Raw genomic sequence first — 14,094 nt, 5'->3', positions numbered from 1 at the left:
CTGCTTTACTGTTCATCTTAATGTTCATCACCATTTAATATACTATATATTTTACTTACATGGACACTGCTTTTCTAATTTACATAAAGGTTATATCTCCAGCACCTAAAACAATACCTGGCAAATGTGGGTTCAATTCAGTTCTGTTCAGTCGCTCAGTCATGTCTGACTCTTTGCGACCCCATGAACCGCAGCACGCCAGGCCTCCCTGTCCATCACCAACTCCCGGAGTTCACCCAAACCCATGTCCATTGTGTCAGTGATGCCATCCAACCATCTCATCCTCTGTCGTCCCCTTCTCCTCCTGCCCTCAATCTTTCCCAGCATCAGGGTCTTTTCAAATGAGTCAGCTCTCCACATCGCAAATGTGGGTACTCAATACATATTTTCTGAATGAATGAACCAAACCAGTTAATAAATAAATGATATTTGCTCTTTAGACCATGAGTCAGAACATTACCGCTCACAGGTCTGCTGCCATTTTTGCCAATGGAATTTTATTTGTTTGACAGAAAACAACAAAATTCTATAAAGTAATTATCCTACAATAAAAATATAAATTAATTTTAAAAAAGTTTGTCAATTCCTGCTTTGGATTCATAGTCAACTACTTCTAAGATATTGATCTGTGGATATATTTCAGAAATCTCAAATACAATATGGCCCAAATTGAGCTTTTTCTCCATCCCTCCAAAATTTTCTCATTCTGTATTTCTTACATGTATGAAGTACAGCCCCATCCACACAGTATCCCAGATGTAAGTCTATTCATCATATTACTTAAGTTTGAAGCAAGGCTTTTCCAAGCTTGTAAGAGAGTCAATTTCTAGGCCAGTTGATAAGAAGTCTGGGGTCCCCAAGGAGCAGAAAGGGGTCTGGGGCTCTCAAGGAGGAGATAGGGGTGTGGAATTCTCAAAGAGGAGGAAAGGACAAACATTTTTTTCTACAATACTTAGTCACATAAAATGATTTTTTCTTTAAGCCCAGAGCTGATAATTACATAACAAAACAACTCAGCTTAAACTCTATATATAACAATAAGGATTATATAACAATAATGTATCCTGCTTACTTAGTCACATAAAATGTTTACTTAATCCAGTTTACTTAATCCTACATTACTTAGTCACATAAAATGATTTTTTCTTTAAGCCCAGAGCTGATAATTACATAACAAAACAACTCAGCTTAAACTCTACATATAACAATAAAGGATTATATAACAATAATGTATCCTGCTTAAGTTTCCCCTTCTTGGAAACCTTCTGACTAAACCTGTTATCTTAAAATGTATATTATGGGAGTGGGTCTGGTTAGATCTTTCTATTGTTAGTTCTAATCCTGTCATCTTAAAATGTAAGTTGTGGGAGTGGGTCTAGTAAGATCTTTACAACCTTGAGACATTCTTCTGATTTATTGTAATAACCAATTAAAAAGTAGCTCCCTTGCTAAGACTAACAAGGGGGGCACTCTTTGTCCTCCTTCTGATGTCTATGTCAGAAGTTTTCTCTGTCCCTTTTTCACTTTATTAAAAATCTGCTACACAAAAGCTTTTGAGTGATCAAGCCTGGTCCCTGGTCCCAAAGCTAAGTTTTCTTTGGAGATCAGACTCCAACATCTTTCATCATAAGCTATCACTTGCAAGAACTATTTCAAACATTCCAAACTCCTTAATGAGTCAAAGTCTTGTCCTTTTAGGATATGGCCACTGTTTGCCTCCAATCACATCTCCTGCCACTCCTATTTCCATTTCATGATACAATAACATAAAATGGTTAGGGATTTTAGGCCCTTGGGGCCTTAGTTCATGCTGGACCACCTCCTGAAAGTTTCATTTCCCTATTTTCCTTTCTTTCCCACTTTAAATACTGATATAGGTTGTACTTCTCTGCAAGTACCCATCTTTGATAAACCCAAAGTGCCCTGTAAATACCCACTAATACAACTGTACCAAAATGATTGCTGAGACAGCACAGCATAGTGATTAAATACTTCAACTCTGAGCCAGGCACTTGGATTTAAATTCCAGGTTTGTCACTAGCTAAGTTTGGGGCATGTAACTATCACATGTGGGCGTGTGCTCAGTTGCTTCAGTCATGTCTGATTCTTGCTACCCCATGAACAGTAGCCCGCCAGTCTCCTCGTTCATGATATTTCCCAGGCAAGGATACTGGAGTGGGTTGCCATTTCCTCCTCCAGGGGATCTTCCTGACTAAGGGATTGAACCAGAGCCTCCTGCAGCTTCACATTGGCACGAAGATTCTTTACTGTTGAGCCACCTGGGAAGCACAACTATCACACAGCATGTGTTTATTATCACCTTCACATTTCAGCTGAAAAAAAAAATGACTACCAGAGAAGTTACATTGTTTAATGTAACAAAGATAATATGGCAGAGAATACCAATTGTTCTCCAAAATCCATTCTCTATTTCTTTTAGTAAAAAAAAACTAAAGTCTTAGCTGGACACATGGCTGCCCCAAATAAAAACTAAATTTCCCTGCTTCTCTTATAGCTAGTGGAGAAGACAATGGCAACCCACTCCAGTACTTTTGCCTGGAAAATCCCATGGACAGAGGAGCCTGGTAAGCTGCAGTCCATGGGGTCATGAAGAGTTGGACAGGACTGAGCGACTTCACCATCACTTTTCACTTTCATGCACTGGAGAAGGAAATGGCAACCCACTCCAGTGTTCTTGCCTGGAGAATCCCAGGGACAGTGGAGTCTGGTGGGCTGCTGTCCATGGGGTTGCACAGAGTAGGACACGACTGAAGTGACTTAGCAGCAGCAGCTTATAGCTAGATGTGACCATGAGATTGAGTTCTGATAAATGGTATGTAAACAAAAGTGATATGAGAGACTTCCACGTCATTGCCTTAAAGGAAACAGCTATATCCTCCACTTTCTTTCATCCCTCCCAGTTGATATAATGTAGAAGATATTTGGTCATGTAGGTGAAGCAGCACCTTAGGGATTACAGAACAACAAAGAAGTAACCTGGGTTATAGTCCTTGTCAAATCACCATATCAGGCCTGGACCAACTTGTTGAACCGTTACAGAACCAAGAAATAAATGTCTTGAAGCTGTTGTGGTGTCTTAGCAGCTTAATCTATGTATTTTACCTAATGTATCCTATCCTAAGAGCTTGGATTTGAACTGTACATACCACCTGGACTGTATCACCAGTCCCCTCCCCATGAAGAAACTTTTTTATTGAATTGTGCTCTGCTAAGAGGGTACTGGCTGCTAGAAAGCTAAGAGTCAAATGTAGGGTCATTCATAGCAAGTGTATAGGACTTGTCAATAAGTATTTCTTGTCTAGCTTCATCCTTGGGTTTATTTTCTGTCTATCATTATTTTTCATTTTTGATTTGACCTAATTATAATGTATACTACCTCATATTTAACATACCATAAAAATATAACACCTTACATTATTTCAGAATGTGATGGGATTTAAATAAACATAAATATTGCTTTCTTTATGGTTTAATTGTACATGTACCATTTTTACACCTATCATTTTCCTTTGTTTACATAATTATTTCCATATTATACTATTAATTCCTTAAAGGTATGAACAATGATATTTTTCTTCTTCTATACATTCTTGCATGGAGCTTGACAACAAAATAGTTGAATACTCTAGCAATGTTTGTTAAATAAATGAATTTCACAAGGTCAGCAATGCTATTAAATGTCACTGTATCATATGGAATTTCCTTCCATTGTAACCTGAGCCAGAGAGAAGATACAGCTTTAAAAATTGGTTAGGGGAAAGTGTCACATGTTTGGAGGAATGATGGTGAGGACAGGAAATACATACCTTGACAAAGTGCTCAATTAGGATTTCCACCACAATATTCTGGAATTTGATGTTCATCATGGCAGCCACAGTGTCCTCCTGAGCTCTCATGAGAGTGGGCCCAAAGATCACCCCCATGTTAGAGGGGGTCATAAGATTCTCTTTGCTGTGCTCACACACACTGCCAGAAGAGAAAGAAAACAATTAACAAGATTTTTTCCAAGACCCTCTTGTAACTAAAACTGTGTTAGATGCTTTAGGGGGTAAGAGAAACTACAAAGCAGAAGAAAAGGAGAGTTCCAAAATATAAATGGTAAGAAAAGATTACAAAGGAAGCAACTAGCAAAGAATACAAGATAGTGTTTAATTAGGGGCCAAAGTGAAACATAGCTAACTTAGTTCATAGCACTGTACAAGTCACAAGAAGGGAAGTAGATGGCTTTAGTGTTTGGAAAGACAGGTGAGAAGCAAGATGGCATTCCAGGGCAAGAGTTACAGTATGTATAAAGCATATATAAAGAAAAAGCACATAGAGAAAGTGCCTACCACTCTTACCAGTCAGGAATCTAGTCTCTTCCTCAGCTCTAGCTAGAGAGGCAAAGAGCTCAAAGAATCAAAAGAGATCCTTAAGAACAGCACTTTTGAATTATCCTTACTTTATAGATGAGAAAATAGAGGTCCAACGAATGAGATTTGGCTGAAGCCATAATCAGTTAGCTTGATTACTGAAGGGCCTGTAATCCAAAATTTTCTGATCCTTAATTATGTTCTTTACTTAAATTACCTTTAGTGGCTTCCTATTACTTATAGGACACTGCCAATTGTCCTTAAAGTAGCAATTAAACTCTTCAGTAACTTGACACCTACTTCCAATCTCAATGCACAGCCTGGGCTCTGAAGCTGACCTGGGTTTGAATCCCAACACTGTCACCCATTAGATGTGTAACAGTGCATGTTGGTGACCTAACCTCTCTGGGCTTAAGCTTTCCCACTTGTGAAAATAGTATCCATCTCAGAGGGTTGTGAAATAAATAGAGCTAAGTTGCGTTAGAAAGGTATCCTGGAAATATTTAATTAGAAGGATCTACTATTATAATGACCTCTCCAGGAGGCTCCATCTAAAAATTGCAGACATATAACACCCATATGTTGTTGTTGTTCAGTCTCTAAGTGGTATCTGACTCTTTGTGACCCCATGGACTGTGGTAACTGGGCTTCCCTGGTGTCTTTGAGGGTAACGCATCTGCCTGCAATGTGGGAGACCTGGGTTCGATCCCTGGGTTGGGAAGATCCCCTGGGAAAGGAAATGGCCACCCACTCCAGTACTCTTGCCTGGAAAATCCCATGGATGGAGAAGCCTGTAGGCTACAGTCTATGGTAGGCTACAGTGGACTGCAGTAAGTCTGGCTTCCCTGTCCTTCACTATCTCCTGGAATTTGCTTAGATTCATGTTCATTGAATCAGTGATGCCAACCAATCATCTCATCCTCTGTCACCTGCTTTTCCTCCTGCCCTCAATTTTTCCCAGCATCAAGGTCTTTATCAATGAGTAAGCTCTTCTCTTCAAGTGGCCAAAGTATTGGAGCTTCATCTTCAGCATCAGTCCTTTCAATGAATATTCAGGGTTGATTTCCTTTAGGATTGACTGGCTTGATATCCATGCCATCCAAAAGACTCTCAAGAGTCTTCCCCAGCACCACAGTTTGAAAGCATCAGTTCTTTAGTACTCAGCCTTCTTTATGGTCCAATTGTCACATCTGTACATGACTAATGGAAAAACCATAGTGTGAACTATATGGACATTTGTTGGCAAAGTGATTTCTCTGCTTTTTAAGATGCTGTCTAGGTTTGTCACAGCTTTTGTTCCAGGGAGCAAGTGTCTTAATTTCAAGGCTGCAGTCACCATCCACAGTGATCTTGGAGACCAAGAAAATAAAACCCACTGCTGTTTCCATTTTTCCTCGTTTATTTGCCATGAAGTGATGGAAGCAAGTGTCATGATATTAGTTTTTGAATGTTGAGTTTTAAGCCAGCCTTTTCACTCTCCTCTTTCAACCTCATCTAGAGGCTCTTTAGTTCCTCTTCACTTTCTGCCATAAGGGTGGTATCATCTGCATATGTGAGGTTGTTGATATTAATCCTAGCAATCTTGATTCCAGTTTGTGATTCATTCAGCACTGCATTTCATATGATATATTCTGCATATAAGTTAAGTAAGCAGGATGACAGTATACATCCTGATGTACTCCTTTTCCAGTTATGACCCAATCCATTGTTCCATGTCCAGTTTTAACTGTTGCTTCTTGACCTGGATACAAATTTCTCAAGAGGCAGGTAAGGTGGGTATACCAGAGTATACCCATCTCTTTAACAATTTTAAACAATTTGATGTGATCCATACAGTCAAATGCTTTCAAGTAGTTAATGAAGCAGAAGATGTTTTTCTGGAATTCCCTTGCTTTTGCTATGATCCAACAGTTTTTGGCAATATGATCTCTGTTACTCTGCATTTTCTAAATCTAGCTTTTACATCTGGAAGTTCTTGGTTCGTGTACTGCTGAAGCCTAGCTTGAAGGATTTTGAGCATTACCTTCGTAGCATGTGAAATGAGTGTAACTGTGAGGTTGTTTGAACATTATTTGGCATTGCCTTTCTTTGGGATTGGAAAGAAAACTTACTTTTTCCAGGCCTGTGGCCACTGCTGAGTTTTCCAAATTTGCTGGCATATTGAGTGCAGCACTTTAACAGCATCACTTTCAGGATTTGAAATAGCTCAGCTAGAATTCCATCACCTCCACTAGCTTTGTTCATAGTAATGCCTCCTAAGGTCCACTTGACTTCACACTCTAGGATGTCTGGCTCTAGGTGAGTGACCACACCATTGTGGTAATCCAAATCATTAAGACCTCTTTTTGTATAGCTATTCTGTGTATTCTTGTTATGTCTTCTTAATCACTTCTGCTTCTGTTAGTTCCTTGCAGTTTCTGTCCTTTATTGTGCTCATCTCTGCATGAAATGTTCCCTTGATATCTCTAATTTTCTTGAAGACATCACTGCTGCTGCTGCTGCTGCTAAGTCAAGTCACTTCAGCTGTGTCCGACTCTGTGCAACCCCATAGACTGCAGCCCATCAGGCTCCCCCGTCCCTGGGATTCTCCAGGCAAGAACACTGGAGTGGGTTGCCATTTCCTTCTCCAATGCATGAAAGTGAAAAGTGAAAGTGAAGTCGCTCAGTCGTGTCTGACTCTTTGCGACCCCATGGACTGCAGCCTACCTGGCTCCTCCACCCATAGGATTTTCCAGGCAAGAGTACTGGAGTGGGTTGCCATTGCCTTCTCCGAGATAGACTAGTTTTATATATATATATATTTTTTTTTTTTCAAATTACAAGCACTATATAAATATGAAAAAAGGTTAACAATTATGGAAATAATTTCTAGCCTACATATAAAATCACAATAATTTAGAGTTGGAAGGAGCCATAAGGGACACAGTGTCTGACCTTCCTAGTGAATTACCTGCACTGAGACACAGAATGATGAAGCAGCTTGCCCCAGGTCACTGAGTTAAAACACAACAATGCTGAACAAGAAAGCAGAGCAAAAAAATCCAGTTCATGGCACTTTCTACTGTGCATTCAGTTCAAATAACATATGAGTGTCTACTATTTGCAAAGTACTGAAGAAAAAATGAATATACCCTTGTCTCTGCTATCAAGAAGATCACAGTTTACATGGGGAGACAGACTAATAGAAGTCACAAAATAAAGCATAAGTAGAATAATAAAAAATATAGCTAACTATCTTTTGAGTCAAATATAATTTGCTTTTGCCTCCTATTGGGCCTTTTCCACCAATTTAATCAAAATCTACCTATCCTGTCTAATAACAAAAAAAAGTACCTATTAAGAATCATACAAATAAAATGTGAGGAGTAGGGTAACAGTGGTTTTGTGCTTGCTACACCTCTGTTATGCTTTATTTCTTATTACTACTGCACATTATTTTTGTAACCTTTCAAAATGCTTAAGGTCAACACGTTCCTTCATAAAATTCTGAGTTATAAATTTTATATTACTTTATAAAATTATATTATAAAGACTGTAGCAAAAAAGAAATATGCCACACATCACTGAAAAGGAATGAAATGATGCTGTATGCAACGGCAACCGACTCTAGTACTCTTGCCTGGAAAATCCCATGGAAAGAGGAGCCTGGTAGGCTGCAGTCCATGGGGTCGCTAAGAGTCCGGCACGACTGAGCGACTTCACTTTCACTTTTCACTTTCATGCATTGGAGAAGGAAATGACAACCCACTCCAGTATTCTTGCCTGGAGAATCCCAGGGACAGAGGAGCCCTGTGGGCTACCGTCTATGGGGTCACACAGAGTCGGACACGACTGAAGCGACTTAGCAGCAGCAGTAGCGTTAGCTTTGCTAGTTGCTTTGCTAGTTGAAGAGATCGCTAGTCTTTCCTATTTTATTGCTTTCCTCTAGTTCCTTCCATTGATCATTTAAGAAGGCTTTCTTTTCTCTCCTTGCTATTTTCTGCACCTCTGCATTTGGATGGGGGTATCTTTCCCTTTATTCTTTGCCTTTCACTTCTATTCTTTCCTCAGCTATTTGTAAGGCCTCCTCAGACAACCATTTTGCCTTGTTGCATTTATTTTTCTTTGAGATGGTTTTGGTCACCACCTTTTGTTCATTGTTACAAACTTCCATCCATATTTCTTCAGGCACTCTGTCTACCAGATCTAATCCCTTGAATCTATTTGTCACTTCCACTGTATAATCATAAGGGATTTTGTTTAGGTCATACCTAAATGGCCTAGTGGTCTTCCCTACTTTCTTCAATTTTAGTCTGAATTTTTCAATAAGAAGTTCAAGATCTGAGCCACAGTCAGCCCCAGGTCTTGTTTTTGTTGACTGTATAGAGCTTCTCCAACTTTGGCTGCAAGGAACATAATCAATCTGATTTTAGTATTGATTATCTGGTGATGTCCATGTGTAAAGTTGTCTCTTGTGTTGTTGGAAGAGGGTATTTGCTATGATCAGTGCGTTCTCTTGGCAAAACTCTGTTAGCCTCTGCCCTACTTCATTTTGTACTCCAAGCCAAACTTGTCTGTTGCTTCAGGTATCTCTTGACTCCAAACTTTTGCATTCCAGTCCCCTATGCTGAAAAGAAAATCCTTTTTTGGTGTTAGTTCTGGAAGGTCTTGTAGGTCTTCATAGAAGCATTCAACCTCTATTTCTTCGGCATTAGTGGTTGGGGCATACACTTGGATTACTCTGATGTTGAATGGTTTGCCTTGGAAATGTACCAAGATCATTCTGTCATTTTAGAGAATGCACTCAAGTACTGCATTTCGGACTCTTTTGTTGACTATGAGGGCTACTCCATTTCTTCTAAGGGATTCTTGCCCCCAAATAGTAGACATAATGGTCATCTGAATTAAATTTACCCCTCCCTGTCCATTTTAATTTACTGAATCCTAAAATGTTGACACATATACTACACTGCCTAGATAAGGTTTTCTGGCTATATTATGCTGTTTCAGATCTCCATATCTTTGCTTCATGCTATTTCCTCTGTTTCTAATGTCTCCATCCTCCTGTATCCAAAGAATCTCTATTTATCCTTTGAGATTCACTTTAGGTGACATTTTCTTCAGGGCTCTCTTAGTCCACTGTCCTCATCTTGATTGACACCATTGGTAAGTCAAGCATGTTGCAATTTTCTGTTTCCTATCTGCCTTTCCTACTAGTTGGTAAACAACTTCCAAGTGTGTGTGTGCCTCACACAGAGCAGATACTAATAACTATTTTAATAGAACTGAGAGACTCTAGTGCTCTTTAATGTATTTAGGCAGCCAAGTAAAAGCTGTTTGGCCCTTGGTTACTTTGGTTTTGAGTTGAGGGGATGAGGAAGTGGAACAGCTCACTGAAAACCAAATTGAAAATCCTGTCCAGATGAAGGCCCTTGAAAGACTCACTGGCATTAAGAGGCAGGCTCTAGTCACTAAGTAGGTAATTGACAAGGACTGAATCCTTAAACAAATCCTAATGAAATCTGTTAATCACATGACAAAGGCCAGGTACCATTCAGATGATAATGAACAGTAACTATTCACTGGCCTTTGATATTGCTGGACTGGTGATGGATCCCTTTTAACCTTAAACACGTACACAATTAATTAACCCTTATTCTTTAGTGACAGAACAGTTTAGATGTTAAAACAGAAAAGCAACTCCATGCTGCCACCAAAGGATCCAGAATGGCTAAACCACTAGTAACAAATCAAGGACACTAGTGAGACAACAGCCTTCAACATGTATGAATGCTTATCTCCTTAGAGTTTTGAAAGAAAGTTACTTTGGTTGAATATGCAGTTCACCTAATCCCATAACTCCAAAAGGCATAGTATTTTATCTCTGAAGCCTAGTTTCACAGAGGGAAAAGCACTTAGTCGAGGTCAATTTGTGAGTATATGGAAATACAGGGATTCAAACCCATATCTGTTGGGCTCCAAGCCTTACAGTCATCTCATTGCATCCCACTGCCTCCTTATCTCGTATCTAGTTCCTGTCAAGAAATCAGCCCTGATGGGATCCTCTTTAAGTTAAGAAAGGTGAGACAGTGCACTAAGTCGTGTCTGACTCTTGCAACCCCATGGACTGTAGCCTGCCAGGCTCCACTGTCTATGGGATTCTCGAGGCAAGAATACTGGAGTGGGTTGCAGCTACCTTATATTTCTCTGATGTATGTTCTTGGTATTTCATTTAGGACATTCTTTTCCTTCTTGGTCTTCTTATGGGATTTGAAAGTTATTCTATTCTCTTGGGAGATTTCTTTCCATTTGATATCTCTCCTTTTATTATACATTTTGAAAACCATTAAGAGGCATAATTTTTGATTAATAAGATGAATGAAACCAAAAATAAGGGCATCATGAGTAGTGAATTAGGTAGGAGTTGGTAGCGTGAATTGAGAGCAAAGAAATCTTAAATTCTCTAGTTCACTTAAACTAGAGAAAATGGGTACAACTTTTTGAACATCAAATTTAAAACAAAGAAACAGGTATTATAGGGAGGTTATAAGAAGGGCTATCCTGGTGGCTCAGACAGTAAAGAATCTGCCTGTAATGCAAGAGACCTGGGTTTGATTCCAGTTTGGGAAGATCCCCTGGAGGAAGGCATGGCAACCCATTTCAGTATTCCTGCCTGGAGAATCCCCATGGACAGAAATGCCTGGTGGGCTACAGTCCATGGGGTTGCAAAGACTTGGACATGACTGAGTGACTAATCACAGCACTTAAAAAGCCTCCAGTTTAGGAAAAAATAATTTTGATTGGATGGTTTAGATAGGAGGTTATAAGTTTTGTTTTTATAGACATTTTAATTTATAACCTCTGATCTAAACCATCTAATCAAAATTACTACATTATTATCCAGTAATCCCAGTTCTAGGTACATATCCAAAGGAAATGAAATCAAAATCTCAAAGAGAATATCTGTATTCCTATGTTCATTGCATTAGTCACAATAGCCTGTGTCTTTAGATGGACAAACAGATAAGGATATACATAAAATGGATTATTAATGCACCTTTAAAAAGAAGGAAATCCTGCCATTTGCAACAACATGGATCAACATGGAGGAAATTATGTTAAGTGAAATAAGCTGGACACAGAGAGTGGAATGGTAGTTGCCAGGGACTGAGAAGTGTGGTGGAAAAATGGGGCGATATTGGTCAAGAGGTACAAAGTTTCAGGTACATAAGATGAGTAAGTTTGGAGATCTAATATATATCAATATGAATGTAGTTAACAATATTGTATTTTGCTCTTGAAATTTACTAACAGGGTATATCATAAGTGTTCTTATTAAAAAGAAAGAAGAAGGGAGGAAGGGAGAATGGAAGGAAGGGAGGAAGAAAGAAAATGGTAACTATATGAGGTGATGTTGTTCTTTAGTCACTGAGTTGTGTTCAACTCTTTTGCGACCCCATGGATTATAGCCTGCCAGGCTGTTCTGTCCATGGAATTTCCCAGGCAAGAATCCTGGAGAGGGTGGCCATTTTTTTCTCCAGGGGATCCTCACCAGCCAGGGATCAAACCGGCATCTAATTAGCTTTATTATGGTAATTATTTCACAGAATATACATATACCAAATGTCACTATGGTATATAAGTTATACAACATAAATTGTACAACTTTTTTTTGTCAATTATACCTCAACAAATATGAAAAAATAAAAGCAAAACCTAAATAAGTTCATTAAACTGGTTCCATCAATAATGTGTTATATGACTTTGGGCATATCTTTTTGCATCCCTAGGTATCTGTTCCTTCACCTCTAAAATAAGAAGATTATTGTGTAATCTAAAAAGCCTTTTGGCTCTGCCATTCAGTGACTCTATGAGCATCCTCTTTGGAAGATAATTAGAAAAAAAGACAGTCACACATTATGTGTCTACTGTTGGAAGAACACACAAATCATTTATTAAGTATATTTGCCCTCCCTACTCGAAACACCCTCTCAAAGAAAATCCAAAATAACAACAACAAAAAACAAACAAAAACTCAAATTGCTCAAAAAACAAATAAAAAGAACTTGAATCAGAGCAAGCCTTTTGATTCAACTATCAGATCAGATCAGATCAGATCAGTCGCTCAGTCGTGTCCAACTCTTTGCGACCCCATGAATCACAGCACACCAGGCCTCCCTGTCCATCACCAACTCCTGGAGTTCATTCAGACTCAGGTCCATCGAGTCGGTGATGCCATCCAGCCATCTCATCCTCTGTCGTCCCCTTCTCCTCTTGCCCCCAATCCCTCCCAGCATCAGTCTTTTCCAATGAGTCAACTCTTCGCATGAGGTGGCCAAAGTACTGGAGTTTCAGCTTTAAAAGTTTACCATAGATTCAACTATGGTAAACTTTAAAGAACAAATTACATGCTTTCTTTAACAAATAAATTATAAGAAAAAAGAAAAAGATGAAGAAGAAACTAATAGTACTTCCAATGGGCTCAATAAAGGACAGAAATGATAGGGAGCTAACAGAAGCAGAAGATATTAAGAAGAGGTGGCAAGAATACACAGAACGACTGTACATAAAAGATCTTCAGGACCCAGAAATCACGATGATGTGGTCACTCACCTAGAGCCAAACATCTTGGAATGTGAAGTCAAGTGGGCCTTAGGAAGCATCACTATGAACAAAGCTAGTGGAAGTGATGGAATTCTAGTTGAGCTATTTCAAATCCTGAAAGATGATGCTGTGAAAGTGCTGTACTCAATATGCCAGCAAATTTGGAAAACTCAGCAGTGGCTACAGGACTGGAAAAGGTCAGTTTTCATTCCAATCCCAAAGAAAGGCAATGCCAAAGAATGCTCAAACTACTGCACAATTACACTCATCTCACACGCTAGTAAAGTGATGCTTAAAACTCTCCAAGCCAGGCTTCAACAATACGAGAACCATGAACTTCCAGCTGTTCAAGCTAGTTTTAGAAAAGCCAGTGGAACCAGGGATCAAATTGCCAACATCCGCTGGATCATCAAAAAAGCAAGAGAGTTCCAGAAAAACATCTATTTCTGCTTTATTGGCTATGCCAAAGCCTTTGACTGTGTGGATCACAATAAACTGTGGAAAATTCTGAAAGAGATGGGAATACCAGACCACCTGACCTGTCTCCTGAGAAATATGTTTGCAGGTCAGGAAGCAACATTTAGAACTGGACATGGAGTAACACACTGGTTCCAAATAGGAAAAGGAGTACGTCAAGGCTGTATATTGTCACCCTGCTTATTAAACTTATATGCAGAGTACATCATGAGAAACGTTGGGCTGGAGGAAGCACAAGCTGGAATCAAGATTGCCGGGAAAAATATCAATAACCTCAGATGTGCAGATGATACCACTCTTATGGAAGAAAGTGAAGAACTAAAGAGCCTCTTGGTGAAAGTGAAAGAGGAGAGTGAAAAAGCTGGCTTACAGCTCAACATTCAGAAAACTAAGATCATGGTATCTGGTCCCATCACTTCATGGCAAACAGATGGGGAAACAGTGGAAACAGTGGCTGACTTTATTTTTCTGGGCTCCAAAATCACGGCAGATGGCGATTGCAGCCATGAAATTAAAAGACACTTACTCCTTAGAAGGAAAGTTACGACCAACCTGGACAGCATATTAAAAAGTAGAGGCATTACTTTGTCAACAAAGGTCCGTCTAGTCAAGGCTATGGTTTTTCCAGTGGTCATGTATGGATGTGAGAGTTGGATTATAA

The 14,094-nt window shown here is 39.2% G+C and overlaps 1 protein-coding gene across 4 annotated transcripts in view; it reads right to left on the bottom strand.

The window, feature by feature from the left end:
• The window catches only part of OPHN1 (oligophrenin 1), a 629,407-nt gene that overhangs the window by 122,521 nt on the left and 492,792 nt on the right, over positions 1-14,094 (bottom strand). For all 4 annotated transcript variants that reach the window (XM_005899246.2, XM_070365372.1, XM_070365370.1 and 1 more), the window contains one exon: positions 3,828-3,987. In XM_005899246.2, coding sequence (XP_005899308.1) covers positions 3,828-3,987 — 160 coding nt within the window. The remainder of the gene's footprint in view (positions 1-3,827; positions 3,988-14,094) is intronic.

Source organism: Bos mutus, chromosome X, assembly GCF_027580195.1.
Source record: "Bos mutus isolate GX-2022 chromosome X, NWIPB_WYAK_1.1, whole genome shotgun sequence".
NCBI lineage: Eukaryota > Metazoa > Chordata > Mammalia > Artiodactyla > Bovidae > Bos > Bos mutus.
Note: the sequence above shows the minus strand (reverse complement) of the source record. Positions and strands in the feature narration are given on the sequence as shown.